Consider the following 20,325-nt stretch of genomic DNA (forward strand, 5'->3'; position numbering starts at 1 on the left):
GATGTCTCTCTGCTGATGTCTCTCTGCTGATGATGTCTCTCTGCTGATGATGTCTCTCTGCTGATGATGTCTCTCTCTGCTGATGATGTATCTCTCTGCTGATGATGTCTCTCTGATGATGTCTCTCTCTGCTGCTGATGATGATGATGTCTCTCTCTCTCTGCTGATGTCTCTCTGCTGCTGCTGATGTCTCTCTCTCTGCTGATGATGTCTCTCTCTGCTGATGATGTCTCTCTGCTGATGATGTCTCTCTCTGCTGATGATGTCTCTCTCTGCTGATGATGTCTCTCTGCTGATGATGTCTCTCTCTGCTGATGATGTCTCTCTCTGCTGATGATGTCTCTCTGCTGATGATGTCTCTCTCTCTGCTGATGATGTCTCTCTCTGCTGATGATGTCTCTCTCTGCTGATGATGTCTCCCTGCTGATGATGTCTCTCTCTCTCTGCTGATGATGTCTCTCTCTGCTGATGATGTCTCTCTCTCTGCTGATGATGTCTCTCTCTCTCTGCTGATGATGTCTCTCTCTGCTGATGATGTCTCTCTCTGCTGATGATGTGTCTCTCTCTCTGCTGATGATGATGTCTCTCTCTGCTAATGATGTCTCTCTACCTGCTGATGATGTCTCTCTCTGCGGTTGATGTCTCTCTCTCTCTACCTGCTGATGATGTCTCTCTACCTGCTGATGATGTCTCTCTACCTAATGATGATGTCTCTCTCTCTGATGATGTCTCTCTCTACCTGCTGATGATGTCTCTCTCTCTGATGATGTCTCTCTGCTGCTGATGATGATGTCTCTCTCTCTACCTGCTGATGATGATGTCTCTCTCTCCTGTTGATGTCTCTCTCTCTCTACCTGCTGATGATGTCTCTCTCTACCTGCTGTTGATGTCTCTCTCTCTGCTGATGATGATGTCTCTCTCTCTACCTGCTGATGATGATGATGATGTCTCTCTCTCTACCTGCTGATGATGATGTCTCTCTCTCTACCTGCTGATGATGATGTCTCTCTCTCTACCTGATGATGATGATGTCTCTCTCTCTACCTGCTGTTGATGTCTCTCTCTCTACCTGATGATGATGATGATGTCTCTCTCTACCTGCTGTTGATGTCTCTCTCTCTACCTGCTGATGATGATGTCTCTCTCTACCTGCTGATGATGATGTCTCTCTCTCTACCTGCTGATGATGATGTCTCTCTCTCCCTGCTGTTGATGTCTCTCTCTCTACCTGCTGATGATGTCTCTCTCTCTACCTGCTGATGATGATGATGTCTCTCTCTCTCTACCTGCTGATGATGATGATGTCTCTCTCTCTACCTGCTGATGATGATGTTGATGTCTCTCTCTCTACCTGCTGATGATGATGTCTCTCTCTCCCTGCTGTTGATGTCTCTCTCTCTACCTGCTGATGATGATGTCTCTCTCTCTACCTGCTGATGATGATGATGTCTCTCTCTCTACCTGCTGATGATGATGATGATGTCTCTCTCTTTGCCGCTCTCTCGCGGAATTTTCTCTCTCAGAAGCGCCCCCACCACGAGCGACCTCGCTACCAACAACGGCTGCCCGGTGCGGGGGCCCCGCAACGTGGATAATGAGGGCGGTGTTACGGGGAGGGCCCCGCAACGTGGATGATGAGGGCGGTGTCATGGGGGGGCCCAGCAACGTGGATGATGAGGGCGGTGTCGCGGGGGAGGGCCCCGCAACGTGGATGATGAGGGCGGTGTCACGGGGGAGGGCCCCGCAACGTGGATGATGAGGGCGGTGTCACGGGGGAGGGCCCCGCAACGTGGATGATGAGGGCGGTGTCACGGGGGAGGGCCCCGCAACGTGGATGATGAGGGCGGTGTCATGGGGGGAGGCCCAGCAACGTGGATGATGAGGGCGGTGTCACGGGGGAGGGCCCCGCAACGTGGATGATGAGGGCGGTGTCATGGGGGGGGGCCCAGCAACGTGGATGATGAGGGCGGTGTCACGGGGGAGGGCCCCGCAACGTGGATGATGAGGGCGGTGTCGCGGAGGGCCCCGCAACGTGGATGACAAGGGCGGTGTCATGGGGGAGGGCCCCGCAACGTGGATGATGAGGGCGGTGTCATGGGGGGAGGGCCCCGCAACGTGGATGATGAGGGCGGTGTCATGGGGGGGCCCAACAACGTGGATGATGAGGGCGGTGTCACGGGGGAGGGCCCCGCAACGTGGATGATGAGGGCGGTGTCACGGGGGAGGGCCCCGCAACGTGGATGATGAGGGCGGTGTCACGGGGGAGGGCCCCGCAACGTGGATGATGAGGGCGGTGTCATGGGGGGGCCCAGCAACGTGGATGATGAGGGCGGTGTCATGGGGGGGGCCCAGCAACGTGGATGATGAGGGCGGTGTCGCGGGGGAAGGCCCCGCAACGTGGATGATGAGGGCGGTGTCACGGGGGAGGGCCCCGCAACGTGGATGATGAGGGCGGTGTCATGGGGGGGGGCCAACAACGTGGATGATGAGGGCGGTGTCATGGGGGGGGGCCCCGCAACGTGGATGATGAGGGCGGTGTCACGGGGAGGGCCCCGCAACGTGGATGATGAGGGCGGTGTCATGGGGGGGGCCCAGCAACGTGGATGATGAGGGCGGTGTCGCGGGGGAAGGCCCCGCAACGTGGATGAGGGAGGCGTCGCGGAGGGGCCCCGCAACGTGGATGAGGACGGCGTCGCGGAGGTGCCCCGCAACGTGGATGATAAGGGCGGTGTCATGGGGGAGGGCCCCGCAACGTGGATGAGGGAGGCGTCGCGGAGGGGCCCCGCAACGTGGATGATGAGGGCGGTGTCGCGGGGGAGGGCCCCGCAACGTGGATGAGGAAGGCGTCGCGGACGGGCCCCGCAACGTGGATGATGAGGGCGGTGGTTACGGGGGGGGCCCCGCAACGTGGATGAGGACGGCGTCGCGGAGGGGCCCCGCAACGTGGATGATGAGGGCGGTGGTTACGGGGGGGCCCCGCAACGTGGATGAGGGAGGCGTCGCGGGGGGGGGCCCCGCAACGTGGATGATGAGGGCGGCGTTGCGGGCCCCGAGCCCTGAATTGCAGCGGGTCGCGGCGTGGCGAAGGCAGAAAATAAAGTTCAGGGGGCCCAAGTTGTGAATGAGAATTTTCATTTAAGAGTTGAGGGAGGAATCCGTTGAGCTTAAAAGTTATTTTTTTACATCTCAGAATCACCAGAATATTTGTATTGGAGGAATCCGAGGAGCTGTAAAGCTCTTGTCCACATCTCAGAATCACCAGAATATTTATATTGGAGGAATCCGAGGAGCTGTAAAGCTCTTTTCCACATCTCACAATCACCAGAATATTTATATTGCAGGAATCCGAGGAGCTGTAAAGCTCTTTTCCACATCTCAGAATCACCAGATTATTTATATTGGAAGAATCCGAGGAGCTGTAAAGCTCTTTTAACGGGATAGGCCGGCGTCAGCCTCGGAGCGTACGCATAATCTCAAGTGAGCGGTCCAACCGTCCGCATACTGTGTGTAGTTTAACATGTAGTCGGCTTTCGCGAGCAACATCATCCATAATGTAGGTTGTTTTTTGGGGTTAGATCGCGGAAATATGTGTCGTTAAACCCGCCACCATCTGACACAGCCAACTAGTAAGGGTTGTCACGTAAACAGAACGTGGCCAATTCGTTACTAGTACAGCACACCGGTGTGTTGGAGAGCCAAGCCACAACATTTACAATCCGAGTACGACGTACTGTGTATGTTGGACTTCTTTCGCACCGTACGTAGCCCACTGTGCTAACAACACCCAACGCTGACAAACGACACCGACACCGTAGCTGTACACTCTTAACACCAACTCTCGACTCCTAACGCCGACCAAATTAGCCGAATAAAACCCAACTAGCCCTTCCACTAATACATTTTTTTGTCCAACGGCACAATGTTAGTTCATCTTGTGTCATTGCTGAAGCGCGGTGTATCTATAATTGGTTGGTGGTGTTTTTTTACCACCATTCAAATGAAACAAAACGTACCGTTAAAAAATCATAAAACAAAACGTACCGTTAAAAAAATCATAAAACAAAACGTACCGTTAAAAAATCATAAAACAAAACGTACCGTTAAAAATCATAAAACAAAACGTACCGTTAAAAAATCATAAAACAAAACGTACCGTTAAAAAATCATAAGACAAAACGTACCGTTAAAAAATCATAAAACAAAACGTACCGTTAAAAAATCATAAAACAAAACGTACCGTTAAAAAATCATAAAACAAAACGTACCGTTAAAAAAATCATAAAACAAAACAAATTCAGCGCCAGGGACAATGAAGCAGCAAGGGACGTGTTTGCCAGTGCTGAAGCAGTTTATTGTACAGTAAAACCTTGTGATCACAACGTTTCCAATGACACGGTCGCGGTTTTTCTTCCCTGCGGTCAACAAATGCCGATTCTCCCACCTTAACATCTCGTCCAAACAGAACTATCCAGACGTGTCGCCAATCGCCGCCTCTGGGTGCAGATGAGGCCACAAAGGTAGTTTTGACGATTCCTCCTCTCTCACTTCACTCCATCCTCCCCCCCCACCTCCACATTACACCGTCTAGAAAAATGGGTTGTTGTTGTTGTAGTAGGGATTGGGTGGTTCAAGCAGCTAAGATTTTGCATCAACTTTCGGATGGGTTCGGGAGGGTCCTTTGGGTGTTCTGTGGAGGCGAGATTTGAAGCCCATCGCGGGGGTGATCCAGAGCAGGTGGAGGGGGGGCAGCAGCGAGTGAGCCAGGGCCCCCATAGCCACAGGGCCCTCAATCACCTTAGAACTTGCGCCCTGTGCATTTTATCGCGAGGCTACTGGTGGCAAACGCGCAAAAAAATCAGTCGCCATGAACGAAAACGTGTCAGAATTGTTGTTATTTACCTTCTTAAATAGTTTAACGTTGCGTCCAATGAACGCGGAACTCAACAACGACGGATTCGTTTAATATGACAACAGCCGTGGTTTTTTTTTTAACGTAACAAATGACGGGCAACGGCAATCTTGACTTAAAACTCTTAGAAAAGCTTTCCGTGACGACAGGAATTCATATTCTTTGGATCTTTCGGTAAAAGTCGCGTGAGATGGATGGCGATCGACACGTCGCAGTTGCTTCTGTTATTTTTCTTTGCACCTATCTACGTGACTTTACCGAAAGACCCCAAAGAATATGGGCACAGCAATGTTCAGCGTCTGTGAATGTCGGCGCCTCGTCGGATGTTCAACGCTCTAAGATCACCGGAGCCTCCGTGACGCTCACGATTCCTTTGCTTTGCCAGCCCCCCGAGTTAATGGCGCGACACAATTCCCGAGTCCTCAATTTTTTTTTTGCTTTCAATTTCAAGAGTGGTTATTTATCGAACGAATGCTGGTGGTGGTGGGGGGGCAGCAGCAGCAGCAGCAGCCAGGCGAACTCATGACATTAGTGGTGAGCAACGTATGGGCACAGGGCACACGTGGCAACCTCCCCACTTGAAGGAATGTCCCGCAGACGGTATTTATCCATCACTTGCAAGCGAGTGGAGCTACACCAACCGGGTACGAATAACGAACAGCTTTATATTTAATCCAGGTAAGCCCCGCTGCGCCGCCAAGAGACTTCGTCAGTAGGGTTTCCTTGCATTGGGGCGTTCAGCCAACACCACCAGTGACATCGTACGTGCTTTTGGCCATGGGAGAAACACTCAAGAGGAACCCTGGAGGAAACCCATGCAGAGACACAGGTGGGGGGAGAACCTCCAAACTCTGCAAAAAAACCGCCCCGCGGTTGGGAATCGAACCCAAATGTATCTTGCGACGGAGGCAGCACAACCGCGGGTGCCGCTGACCTACCCTGCACGGCCAGACACGCAAACACGCAAACGGTGTCCAGAGCCCGGTGCATTGAAACAAAAGCCGTCGGCGTTTCCTGAAGTCCATTGTGGCCGTCTTGCCCTAGGTCACCGTGACAATAGATTTGAGCAAATCTGACCGACTTTACAGCCGCAGCAGGGATAGACAAGTGGCCACCTCGATTTGACCAAACAAACTATCTCAGTTACTTTATCAGGTAAGGCCCCACTGAGAGCTATCTTTTTTTTCAGAAGCGACCTGGCTATCTTCAAATGATAGCTCAGCGAAAAGTGGCTTTTAACGTGGAAATTTCTAGCGGTAGCCAAATACTCTAAAACGCGTGACGTCGATTCTGAACGTGGAGGGAAAAAACCGGAGGGCCCGGAGAAAAATCCACGCGACCGCGGGGAGAGAGAGACACCGCAGGCGTCAGGGTCGGCATCGAACCCACGACCTTCTGCATACCAGGCAAGGTAGTCAACGTCTCGCGACCGTGGTGCCTGAGAGCAGCAAGTGAACATATGCCGTGCCGATGAGTCCCAGCGAGGATGAAACGGGTCCACGGTTATCCGCCGCATCACTGCCGCCGCCGGTCACATTTTGCTCGTTATTATTTCGATGGTCACCCCGGGACACCGAGGACCCACAAAGCGCTTCTTGAGGAACACGCTATTTTTTTAAATTTAACTTTTTTGCATACGCGCAAACGGCTTGTGCAGCTTTGTCACACATTTTCCTCGTGTGTCGTTTGAAACTCGAAGCCCTCCAGCCGGCTGAAATTTGGTCAACGGCGCGTCCATCATTTAGCATTCTCAGGTACGGCTGAGCCCCGACGTTGTTGTCGTTGGTGATCGTGTTAACGCGTGGCTGCGGCGATGGAGTGGAGCGGTGGTGCAGAGCGGTCAGCGCGACACCGCGCTACGAACCCGGCTACGGCCCCGACTTCGATTCCCGCTCACGGCCACCGACACCCGCGACGGTAATCTGAACCGGTCCTGGGGCCTCGCCTAGGTCGACTCGGCCTCAAACGAGTCCCCTGGCGCGGTGTGTAAAAACATCGGGGAGACGCAGGCGGTCGGGGCTTGGTGCTGGCCACCCACCCCCTTTCTCGTGTGCCACAGTGCCAGCCTTCACAGGTGATACTCGCCGACAGCGCTTGCACACCCGTCAACTCCTTACCAGCGCCCGACCTTGTACAGACCCAATTCAGACCTTACTGGTCACCCCGCGCCCCTTACAAATCTCAACGTTCATCCGACAAAGTGCCATCACAAGGGGAGAAACACGGAACATTTTTTTTCTTGTCAGGTCTGTACGCCGGCCGTACAGACCTGAAAACTCAATTTCCCTGTACAAGAATACGCGGTAAACCGTATGGGTTGACATGGTATGGCACTTGCCCCAACAGTCAGTTAAGGCTACACGGGGGGGGGGGGGGGGGGAATCTTTGTCTCTATGTGTGGCTGCCCGCCCACCACTATCTGAAAGCCCGATCCCAAAACTAACCAACCCCCCTGCCCATTTGAAAGCGTTTGCTGCTAGGGTGCCCACATCCACCCCCATTTAACGAACGAACGAGCGAGAGAGCGAGGAAGAGGTTTGGGGGGGGGGGCTATAGTCAGCCCCCCCCCCCCCCCCAAAACCTGTCAGATTTTGGTGGAGGCGGAATGAGCAGCGGCAGAGTTTCGCCCTTCCACTAAAATTCCACGTGGCCAACTGTGGGGGTCGGGCGCGGAACAGCGGGGAGCACGGATTGCCTTCAATTTGAACGGTCCAGCGGACGTCATCCTTGTCGCGTACCTCGTGCCCGTTGGGACCCCTGAACGCTATCGCACAGTGACACACGTGTGACCATGCGGCAGGTTTCCCCTCGCTCTGCACGGGTTCGTGTTAGTGCGACTTCGCGCTTACCTGCTCCTACCCCAATGTTCGCGACGCCACGCGGCCTCAATTCAACTCACGCGCGGCTATGCGGTCGAACGTGGGACAACATTGTGTGTGTGTGTGTGTGCCGTACTAGACTGTGTGTACTCCTACCGTGTGTGTACTCCTACCGTGTGTGTACTGTGCGCGCTACTCGGCAGGCAGCTGTCTCCTCGTGCAATTTCGCTTTGTGCGTGCCCCTTTTTTTTTAAACATCTACCACTACTACTGCTACTACTACTGCTCCTACTAATACTGCTCCTACTACAACTACTACTCCTACAACTACTACTGCTCCTACTACTACTGCTCCTACGACTACTCCTACTACTGTTCCTACTACTGCTCCTACTACAACTACTACTCCTACAATTACTACTGCTCCTACAACTACTACTACTCCTACAACTACTACTACTCCTACAACTACTACTGCTCCTACTACAACTACTACTGCTTCTACTACAACTACTACTCCTACAATTTACTACTGCTCCTACAACTACTATTGCTCCTACTACTACTGCTCCTACGACTACTCCTACTGCTGCTCCTACTACAACTACTATTGCTCCTACTACAACTACTACTCCTACAATTACTACTGCTCCTACAACTACTACTGCTCCTACTACAACTACTACTGCTCCTACTACTACTGCTCCTACGACTACTCCTACTACTGTTCCTACAACTACTACTGCTCCTACTACAACTACTACTCCTCCTACTACTACAACTACTACTGCTCCTACTACTTCTGCTCCTACGACTACTCCTACTACTGCTCCTACTACAACTACTACTGCTTCTACTACAACTACTACTCCTACAATTACTACTGCTCCTACAACTACTACTGCTCCTACTACTACTGCTCCTACGACTACTCCTACTGCTGCTCCTACTACTATCCCTACTAAAACTACGACCGCACAGACGAGCGAGTGAAACCTGCACCACAGATTGCTTTGGTTCGACTTTTCCCGCACCTCCGATCAGCACGGTCGGCTACGTACGGCGCGAAAGAAGTTCAACGTTACATGTACGTACATAGACGTAGCCGGGGGGACATTGGCTCGGCACAAGCGTACGGGTAACACGACGCGGGTTCTTCTCTACGGAAGAAAACGACTTCGAGTTTGTAATGAACGCTAGTTCCACACGTCGACTTATTAACGAGTATCCTGTCACAAACGGGGCCCTCGGTTTACGCAAATGCGCCATGAACCCCGGCGACCCCAGTTCAATTCCCGGTCGTGACGAACAGCTGTGGAGCGAAACGGTCTCTAAACTGGTCGCGGGTCTAACCCACAACACCGCCCTTGCTCCTCCAACCTCGCGCGGACCCTAGTATGGTGAAGTACGGTCAAGAGGACCCCAATGGCCGCGCACGGCATAGGGAAAGGGGCGTCCGTCGCAAGCAGTGAATCAGCGAAGGCTGCCCAAATGTCGAATAATTTGCGAATGAATCGCAGATTTAAAATCCGTTCTCAAAACCGCACGTTGTCCACCCGGCCCGGAGAGACCTCGTGAGACACCAGGCCACCAACGCGCTGCGCTACCGCCCCCCTAGGCGAGAGCGCCCTCTCATCGGACAGGGCACTGCGCGCATCTCCTTCCTCCTCAATTGTGCCATCGCCGCATCGACCTCCCCCACCCCCCCTCCCCGCCCTTCCTCGACCGCTCTCACCCCTCCTTGCCTCCTCCTTGCGTCTCAAAGTCCGATAGTTAACCCCAACCGCCCCCCCCCCCCCCCCCCCCCCCCCCCCCCCCACCACCACCACCACCACCACCACCCAGTCCACCCGCCTCCTTCTTCCCACCCTGCCCCACCCCCACCAGTCGATCGAATCGCGAACGCCACCGCCGCCTTCCATGCCGTCACCCGTCAAATCCCCTGCATCCCGAGCAGCAGGGAGGCCGCCCGGTCCTTCAGCGCCGGCAGTTTGTCCGTTTCCATGGCGACAAGCGAGGCGGCCAGCACCTGCCGCTCGTGCGGCTTCAGCGCATCACCTTGCCCGGTTGCTGGGGGACGGCACAGGGGTGGGGTGGTGGTGGTGGTGCAGTGGTTAGGAGAAGGAACCCTCAAAGGGGAAACGGCGGTGCTCGAATTAGAACGGGAAAAGAAAAACAACCAAGAGCGGTTTTAACGTGCAGTACGCTTTCGCGACCAAAATTATCCACAGTGGATGTTTTTTTTTTCGATTTAAAGCTTTCGTGACTGCAAGGATTCATCTTCTTTGGTTCTTTCGGTAAAGTCACCACGTAGAATGAGAATAAAATAATAAATTGATAAAATAAAATAACACAATATTTTATCAATTATCAATTTATTATTTTATTCTCGTTCTACGTGACTTTACCGAAAGAACCAAAGAAGATGGATGTTTTTTGTTGTTGTTGTTGTCGTTCGTGGGTTAGATCGCGCAAAATACAAATGTGTCGTTAATCCCGCCATCACCACCACCCGGCGCAGCCAATTGGTAAGGGTTGATCAGGTAAACAGAACGTGCCAATACGTTACTAGTTCAGCACTAACCGCTTGTGCGTTCGAGAGTAAACAGAACAACATTGACAACAACAACAACAACAACACGCAGCTTCATCAGGCGACAACCACAGAGTTGTGGAGAAGACAAGAAGGAAAGGTGGTGGGGTGGGGGGGGGGGGTTAACGTCGTCATATGAATTACAATGGATACCAATTATTATTGGTTGCGTTATTCAAGTGAAACTTTTTTTTTTCCAACATCTGTTTTAAGTATTCATGAACAACGTACCTGCGGTACACCGTGGACCAGGCCCGATTAGCGCATCTGGCTATCATGTGAATACAGCAGCATGAAGTTGCGCGATCCACACCCCCCCCCCCCGCCCCCCTTTGAGGAAATCCCAGATCGATGGGGCGGCCATGAAAGTAAGACGCGCGGATAACTTCATTGCGAGCAATGTACCTTTAAATATATATACTTTTTTGTACGAACACCGTCACTGCGGTGAGGATTGTCTTCCTCTAAAACCCAACACACGGTCGCAACTAAAACTAGCATATAAAATAATGTCAATATTATTCATACAGTACGGGAATGCTTCAAAACTATGTTTTAACATTTCTGACGATTTACAACAATGCCACAAGCAATCTGCTGCCCCCTGGCTCTGGAGACCACCTGGAGAAGAAGATTCCAGGCAATTGCGTTGACAACGCTGGCGGACAAACGGAGACTCCGGTGTGTGCCGAACTAGCAACTAATTGACTTAAAGCTTTCGTGGCTGCAGGAATTCGTATTCTTTGGGTTTTTTTCGGTAAAGTCACGTAGATAAGTTCAAAGAAAATAACAAAAAAAAAACTACGACCGCAACACAAGCGATCGAAACGTCGTAGTTTTTTTGTTACTTTCTTTGAAACCTATCGGCGTGACTTTACCGAGAGACCCGCGGGATACTCGTTGGACTTTTTGAAGCTACTAACATACATTTGTTATCATGTTACAGTGTACCATCCGTTCTTTTCCATTAAAAACGATAGTCCCATATAAGTGTTACCATATTTTTTTAAGCACCCTGTATATAACAATATTCAATATTAATATATGTAAATATGATTTATATATTTGCATAATTTATATACATTTTCATATTATATAGTTAGGGCCCAACATATGATTGCGGACGGGTTAAAAACATGCGTAGCTATTTCGGTAAAAGTGATTCGGGAGGAAGGGGATGGAGGAGGAGGAGGAGGAGAGGGGAGCCCACAGTCGTATCTTGCATTAGCCGCCCCCCCCCCTCCCCCCGGTGCGTCCCCGGCACCGTCTGGCGCAGGGGTCGGGAACCTATGGCTCGCGAGCCAGATGTGGCTCTTTTGATGATTGCATATGGCTCGCAGATAAAACAAAATATTCTCACTTGTTTTAATCCATCCATCGATTTTTCACTGCGCATGTCCTGTTCAGGGCTGCAGGAGCAATTGTCCATTATTTTAATTGGATGATACTGGCCTACGTTTGCCGTTGCTGGGTAAAACAGGTAAACGCCCCCTTTTGAATCAGTCTGAGACTGCGTCTGCTCGGTCATTAGCTCAAAGCTAACCCTTCGACGAAGAAGATGGCGAAAAGAAAAAAAAGACGACGAGTATCGTACATTTCAGGACGAATGGACCGAAGAATTCGCCTTTGTGGAGAGAGCGGGTTCTGCGATGTGTCTAATTTGCAATGACAAAATTACATCGTTGAAACGGCCGAATGTAAAGCGGCACTTCGACACGCGCCACGCTACCTTTGCATCAAAATACCCTGCGGGAGACAGCAGAAAGAAAGCGTGCCAAGAGCTTCTGAGCAGGGTGCAAGCTAGCCAGCAGCAACTCCGCGTATGGACCCGGCAAGGTGACTATAATTCGGCTAGCTTTGCTGGTTCTTTAGCAATAGTGAGGAACGGAAAACCATTCACAGATGGCGAGTATGCTAAAACGTTCATGCTGGATGTAGCCAATGAACTTTTTGATGATCTTCCGAACAAAGACAAGATAATCAAACGGATACAAGACATGCCTCTGTCGGCAAGAACTGTTCATGATCGTACCATCGTGATGGCAAACAAAGTGGAGGAAACGCAAGTGAAGGACATAAATGCAGCGCCGTTCTTTTCTCTGGCTTTGGATGAGTCAACAGACGTGAGCCATTTGTCGCAGTTCAGCGTGATTGCAAGATATGCTGTTGGTGACACACTGCGCGAAGAAAGTCTTGCTGTTCTGCCATTAAAAGGGTCCACAAGAGGTGAGGATTTATTCAAGTCTTTCATGGAGTTTGCTCAAGAAAAAAGTCTACCTATGGATAAACTTCTCTCAGTGTGTACTGATGGTGCTCCGTGTATGGTGGGGAAAAACAAAGGATTTGTGGCGCTTCTCCGTGAACATGAAAATAGACCCATCCTAAGTTTCCATTGCATTATACACCAGGAGGCACTTTGTGCTCAGATGTGTGACAGGCAGTTTGGCGAAGTGATGTCGCTGGTCATTCGTGTGATCAACTTTATTGTTGCCCGAGCCTTAAATGATCGCCAGTTTAAAACACTGCTGGATGAAGTTGTAAATAACTATCCTGGTCTGCTTTTGCACAGCAATGTGCGTTGGTTGTCAAGAGGGAAGGTGCTTAGCCGTTTTGCGGCTTGCCTGAACGAAATCCGGACTTTCCTTGAAACGAAAGGCGTCGGGCATCCTGAGCTAGCCGACACCGAGTGGCTCCTCAAGTTTTACTATCTCGTAGATCTGACTGAAAATCTGAACCAGCTCAACGTGAAAATGCAAGGCATTGGAAATACAGTGTAATCCCTTCAACAAGCTGTATTTGCTTTTGAAAACAAGCTGGAGCTTTTCATCACGGATCTTGAAACAGGTCGTTTACTACATTTTGAAAAACTGAGCCAATTTAAAGATGCATGCACAGCAAGTGAGCCCATTCAAAACCTTGATCTCCACCAGCTAGCTGGCTGCACATCCAGTCTCCTACAGTCCTTCAAAGCACGCTTTGGAGAATTTCGTGAGCACACTCGTCTTTTTAAGTTCATCACCCATCCAAACGAGTGTTCACTGAACACAGCCGACCTGAATTACATCCCTGGTGTCTCCGTCAGAGATTTTGAAGCAGAAGTGGCTGACCTGAAGGCCTCAGACATGTGGGTGAATAAGTTCAAGTCACTGAATGAAGATTTGGAAAGAATCACACGACAGAAAGCGGAGTTGGCGAGCAAGCACATGTGGACAGAAATGAAAAAACTCCAAACCCGAAGACCAGCTGATTCTCAAAACTTGGAACGCGCTTCCTGTCACATACCACACACTGCAGCGTGTGAGTATTGCTGTATTGACCATGTTTGGATCTACGTATGCATGTGAGCAGTCATTCTCACATCTTAAAAACATCAAGTCCAACCTACGATCACGTTTAACGGATGAAAGCCTCAACGCTTGCATGAAGCTTAACCTCACCAAGTACCAACCCGACTACAAAGACATCAGCAAATCCATGCAGCACCAGAAGTCGCATTAATGGTGAGTGTTATAACAACATTATTTAAAAGAATAAATTCAGAGGCTTATTATACTGACATTTAGTTTAATTCACTTTTAAAATATATTATATGGCTCTCACTGAAATAAATTTCCAAATTTTTGCTTTCATGGCTCTCTTAGTCAAAAAGGTTCCCGACCCCTGGTCTGGCGGAAGGAGGAAAGCGATGGGCGAGGGGAGGTGCCGGCATCGCCAGCGACGGGCGGAACCCGTCAACAGGTTTGGTTGGGCTCGCTCGCTCGATAAAAAAAAATACAATTTTTTTTTTTTTTTTTTAAAAAGGGGGGGGGCTCTCACCTTTTAGTTTGGTCAAGACGATTTCCAAAACGTCGAGAGCTTCGCTCCTGACGGAGGAATAGCTCTTGTTTTCTGCGAACAAATGGGGAACACGACGACACCAGTCCGTTCGATGTCACGACGTTTGGGCGTTCGCGACCAACCTTGCCGGACGCGCGATTGGTTGCTTTTGCGGTTTGCGATGTGCCCTCGAGAATGGAGTGGTTTTTTGTTTGTTTGTTGGGTTGCATCGCGTGTAACATGAATGCGTCGTTAAACCCGCCACCGCCCGGCACGGCCAACTTTGCAAGGTTAACGTGGACGATTCGTTACCAGTTCGGCACACGCACCGGTTGTGTGTCGGGGAGAGAAAACCCACGCTCGTTGACAACTCGAGCAGCCGTGACGTTTCGCCGGTAATTACAACAACCAGCCTCACCAGGATCACATTTAGAATAAATTCCCACACGTGATAAGCCACTTCTCGTTGAGCTGTCACTTGCGATGGCCGGGTCACTTCTGAAAAAAAGCTACATAGCTCAGTGGGCCTTATTTGGTAAAATAAAATACAAAAAAATAGTTTATAGTTTACTGGACATCTGTGAAAAAGAGCTTCATGGCTCATCGGGTTCCTCCAGCATCAAACAAATATTCAAAACACATCGGCGAGCATACCCGACCACTCGCAGGATGCAAACGATAAAAACAAGACGGAGCATTCCACGTCTTCACCCTCACCCTACGCAGGTAAACAAAACTAATCTGCAGATATTTGCATCGAAGTGTTTCGCATTATCCGCATCCTCTTCCCCTCTCAGTGGCGAGGTCTAAGCTAAGCCAAGACGAGAGGGGGCTTCAGGAGAGAGAGAGAGAGATCGTGGAGTATTGCTGATCCTCCTCCTCTGTTGTTCAGGCCACAGTGGGTTTACTAGGTGGTCCACAGTGTTGGGACATATGACCACAATCACACTAAATTTTGATTTAAAGCTTTCGTGACTGCAGGGATTCATATTCTTGGTTCTTTCGGTGAAGTCACGTAGAAGGGAAACAATAAAATAAGAAAAATATAAAAAATAAAATTCTCACGACGTTTCGACTGCAACACAAGCAATCATCATCAGGTGTGAAAACCACAACAAGAAAATTTGAAAAAAGTGGCGGTTTTTTTTTAAATAATTTTATTGTTTCCCTTCTACGTGACTTTACCGAAAGAACCAAGAATACACAATCACACTGTTGATAATTATCTTTAATTTATCTCTATGTATATCTGTCAGTATTTCTGTGCGTCTCTCTACATCGCTATGCGTCTATCGATTTACTACATGATCCACAGTGTTGGGACATATGACCACAATCGCACCGCTGATAATCAGCTTTAATGCATCTCCGTATATCAATGAGTCTCTATGCATCTCTGCGAGTATCTCGGTGTGTCTCTGTGCGTCTCTGCGCGTCTCCATACATCTCTACGTTGCCTCTATGAATTTACGACATGGTCCATAGTTTGGGTCGCATCGCCACAACCGCACAGCTGTGGATCGCGTCGGCCTGCAGTTGATGATGTCCTGACGCGGTTGATGATGGTTACACCACCCGGTGTCTTTGAGGAGGGGGGAGGGGGCAGGAGGAGGCAGGAGGGAGGAGGGATGTCAAAGCCAAGGGGCGCGATGTTTGTACGGCCGCAACGTGTGCAAGGCATCACACACCTAAGGGTACGGTGAGGGCAGGCAGCATCTGCTGAAGGATCTCGGTCAGCGCCTCGGCGTCCTTGTGCTCCGAACTCAGCAGGGACAGCCTGCACGCACGGCAGCACACGGAAATCAGAAAATTAGATTTCGATTTAAAGCTTTCGTGACTGCAAGGATTCATCGTCTTTGGTTCTTTCGGTAAAGTCACGTGACTTTACCGAAAGAACCAAAAGAAGACAGAAAATTTGAATAAAAAAATAATTGGTTTCAGAGTCGCAATGTTTTTTTTATATATATAGTGGAGGGAATCCAATGAGCTGTAAAGCTCTTCTTCACAGATGTCCACACGACAAGGGGACATGCAAGGGGTGGGGGAGTGGGGGGCGAGAGGGGGAGTGGGGGGGAGAGGGGAGGGGGAGTGGGGGGCGAGAGGGGGAGTGGGGGGCCAGAGCGGGGAGAGGGGGAGTTGTGGGAGGTGGGAGGAGTGGGGGGGAGAGGGGAGGGGGAGTGGGGAGGGGGGTCAGGGGGGAAGTGGGGGGGGGAGAGAGTGGGAAGGGGGAGTGGGGGGCGAGAGGGGGGGGAGAGGGGGGAGTGGGGGGGGAGTGGGGGCGGAGTGGGGGGCGAGAGAGGGCGGGAGAGGAGAGTGGGGGGGCTGGGGGAGGGGATGGGGAGGGGAGTGGGGGGGTAGTGGGGGGGGAAGTGGGGGGAGAGAGTGGGAAGGGGGTGCATCAGATCCGTGCGTTGTTGTGGGGAGCAGTGGCGTAGCTGTTTCTGACCCCGTGCTCCGACTGGACATCTCTGTTGAAGAGCCTCATGGCCCATCGGGATCCCTTACACTCTTCAATCAAGATTCTGATTCTGGAGTGGCAGCCAAGAAATGGAATCGAGTGCGGGAGGTTTTTTCGTCCGCCGTGGAGATGGAGCAGATGATGTGAGTGCGTGCACGGGCGCCAGTTGGATTTATTACATCGCAGAACCGCGAGATGCACTCGCGTTGAACTTCTTTCGCACCGTACGTAGCAAACCGCACTCATCGGAGGTGCGGGGGAAGGGCAACAAACGAAACGCACGAAAGGTGTATTTAAATTTAAAAGTGCATAGCTGCAGTGGCTTCTTGATATCGGAAGAAAGAGCGTTCCAGACGGCCCCAGGAGCACATCTGAAATGGCCGCGTTGTGGTGCCCGTTGAGGGCTCATAAACCACCTCCCAATTCTGCACCACCCCCCCCCCCCCCCATCATCACCCCATGCAGAGTCTTCGAGATTGGAGTGGTAAGTACGGTACAGGAGACACGGTAACTTATTACGGGACATGTAACGTTTGTCTATTTGTGTGCGTCTATGCCAATTTCACACGGCGAACGAGTTAAAAACGCGGACAACAAGCACAAACACGGCGCCTACAAAGGTGTCAATAACAATAACAAGATGGCGACGTCTGGGCTAGGATTTCATCCACCAGCGGATTGACCGCGGCTGCTGCTGACGACGACGACCGAGCGGATTTTTTACCTCTCCGTGTACTTCTTCATCGCCTGCAGCACCACCACCTGAAGCTTCCAGTGGCTCAGCTTCACCTTGCTGCACATGAACTTGCACACATCAACACGAAACCTTCCTGTGCGCACACACACAGACACATGCAGACACAAAGACAAGACACAAAGACAAGACATGGGCAGAAAGACAAAGATCCCCCCCCCCCCCGTATAGCCTCGACAGACTGTTGGGGCAAGTGCTGTTTTGCAAGTGGCGGCGCCTATGAAGGCCGGCACGGTGCCACGAGGGGGGTGGGCGTCCATGTGCGTGTCAGTGTCTTTGTATGATCGTGTGGGGGAGCGGAGAGCGTAGTGGTTACCGCACCGCCCTAAGAACTGTAGTACAATGCTGACCCGCAGCCTACTGGACATCTGTGACACAAAAGAGCTTCATAGCTCATCGGATTCCTCCTCGAGTCTAAATAAAGATTCTGATTGTCCGGTGCCAAATCAACGCCGGCCCGGGTCACACCCGGTGACAGGTTGAGATCATTGTACCTTGAGTCACCCTAGGGGTCCCTGTACCTTGAGTGACCCTAGGGGTCACTGCACCTTGAGTCACCCTAGGGGTAACTATACCTTGAGTCACCCTAGGGGTCACTGCACCTTGAGTCACCCTAGGGGTCACTGCACCTTGAGTCACCCTAGGGGTCACTGCACCTTGAGTCACCCTAGGGGTCCCTGTACCTTGAGTCACTCTAGAGGTCACTGCACCTTGAGTCACCCTAGGGGTCACTGCACCTTGAGTCACCATAGGGGTCACTGCACCTTGAGTCACTCTAGGGGTCACTGCACCTTGAGTCACCCTAGGGGTCACTGCACCTTGAGTCACCCTAGGGGTCACTGCACCTTGAGTCACCCTAGGGGTCACTGCACCTTGAGTCACTCTAGGGGTCACTGTACCTTGAGTCACCCTAGGGGTCACTGCACCTTGAGTCACTCTAGGGGTCACTGCACCTTGAGTCACCCTAGGGGTCACTGCACCTTGAGTCACCCTACGTTGAGTCACCCTAGGGGTCACTGCACCTTGAGTTACCTTAGGGGTCACTGCACCTTGAGTCACCCTAGGGGTCACTGTACCTTGAGTCACCCTAGGGGTCACTGCACCTTGAGTCACCCTAGGGGTCACTGTACCTTGAGTCACCCCAGGGGTCACTGCACCTTGAGTCACCCTAGGGGTCACTGCACACTGAGTCACCCTAGGGGTCACTGCACCTTGAGTTACCTTAGGGGTCACTGCACATTGAGTCACCCTAGGGGTCACTGCACCTTGAGTCACCCTAGGGGTCACTGCACCTTGAGTCACCCTAGGGGTCACTGCACCTTGAGTCACCCTAGGGGTCACTGCACCTTGAGTCACCCTAGGAGTCACTGCACCTTGAATCACCCTAGGGGTCACTGCACCGTGAGTCACCCTAGGGGTCACTGCACATTGAGTCACCCTAGGGGTCACTGCACCTTGAGTTACCTTAGGGGTCACTGCACCTTGAGTCACCCTAGGGGTCACTGCACCTTGAGTCACCCTAGGGGTCACTGCACCTTGAGTCACCCTAGGGGTCACTGCACCTTGAGTCACCCTAGGGGTCACTGCACCTTCAGTCACCCTAGGGGTCACTGCACATTGAGTCACTCTAGGGGTCACTGCACCTTGAGTCACCCTAGGGGTCACTGCACCTTGAGTCACCCTAGGAGTCACTGCACCTTGAGTCACCCTAGGGGTCACTGCACCTTGAGTCACCCTAGGGGTCACTGCATCTTGAGTCACCCTAGGGGTCACTGCACCTTGAGTCACCCTAGGGGTCACTGCACATTGAGTCACTCTAGGGGTCATTGTACCTTGAGTCACCCTAGGGGTCACTGCACCTTGAGTCACCCTAGGGGTCACTGTACCTTGAGTCACCCTAGGGGTCACTGCACCTTGAGTCACCCTAGGGGTCACTGCACCTTGAGTCACCCTAGGGGTCACTGCACCTTGAGTCACCCTAGGAGTCACTGCACCTTGAGTCACCCTAGGGGTCACTGCACCGTGAGTCACCCTAGGGGTCACTGCACATTGAGTCACCCTAGGGTCACTGCACCTTGAGTTACCTTAGGGGTCACTGCACCTTGAGTCACCCTAGGGGTCACTGCACCTTGAGTCACCCTAGGGGTCACTGCACCTTGAGTCACCCTAGGGGTCACTGCACCTTGAGTCACCCTAGGGGTCACTGCACCTTGAGTCACCCTAGGGGTCACTGCACCTTCAGTCACCCTAGGGGTCACTGCACATTGAGTCACTCTAGGGGTCACTGCACCTTGAGTCACCCTAGGGGTCACTGCACCTTGAGTCACCCTAGGAGTCACTGCACCTTGAGTCACCCTAGGGGTCACTGCACCTTGAGTCACCCTAGGGGTCACTGCATCTTGAGTCACCCTAGGGGTCACTGCACCTTGAGTCACCCTAGGGGTCACTGCACATTGAGTCACTCTAGGGGTCATTGTACCTTGAGTCACCCTAGGGGTCACTGCACCTTGAGTCACTCTAGGGGTCACTGCACCTTGAGTCACCCTAGGGGTCACTGCACCTTCAGTAACCTTAGGGGTCACTGCACCTTGAGTCACCCTAGGGGTCACTGCACCTTGAGTCACCCTAGGGGTCACTGCACCTTGAGTCACCCCAGGGGTCACTGCACATTGAGTCACTCTAGGGGTCATTGTACCTTGAGTCACCCTAGGGGTCACTGCACCTTGAGTAACCTTAGGGGTCACTGCACCTTGAGTCACCCTAGGGGTCACTGCACCTTGAGTCACCCTAGGGGTCACTGCACCTTGAGTCACCCTAGGGGTCACTGTACCTTGAGTCACCCTAGGGGTCACTGCACCTTGAGTCATCCTAGGGGTCACTGCACCTTGAGTCACTCTAGGGGTCACTGCACCTTGAGTCACCCTAGGGGTCACTGCACCTTGAGTCACCCTAGGGGTCACTGCACCTTGAGTCACT

General features: G+C 51.8%; 1 protein-coding gene across 1 annotated transcript in view; it reads right to left on the bottom strand.

The window, feature by feature from the left end:
• Positions 1-4,329: 4,329 nt before the first annotated feature.
• Positions 4,330-20,325, bottom strand: part of ECPAS (Ecm29 proteasome adaptor and scaffold) — a 134,960-nt gene continuing 118,964 nt past the window's right edge. The window contains 4 exon segments of the mRNA XM_076071678.1: positions 4,330-9,798; positions 14,138-14,209; positions 15,826-15,914; positions 17,320-17,425. Of these exon segments, the coding sequence (XP_075927793.1) occupies positions 9,662-9,798; positions 14,138-14,209; positions 15,826-15,914; positions 17,320-17,425 (404 nt within the window). The 3' untranslated portion in view covers positions 4,330-9,661.

Source organism: Petromyzon marinus, chromosome 1 (assembly GCF_048934315.1).
Source record: "Petromyzon marinus isolate PM22_M1 ecotype Great Lakes invasive population chromosome 1, UKy_Petmar_22M1.pri1.0, whole genome shotgun sequence".
In the NCBI taxonomy this organism is placed as follows: Eukaryota; Metazoa; Chordata; class Hyperoartia; order Petromyzontiformes; family Petromyzontidae; genus Petromyzon; species Petromyzon marinus.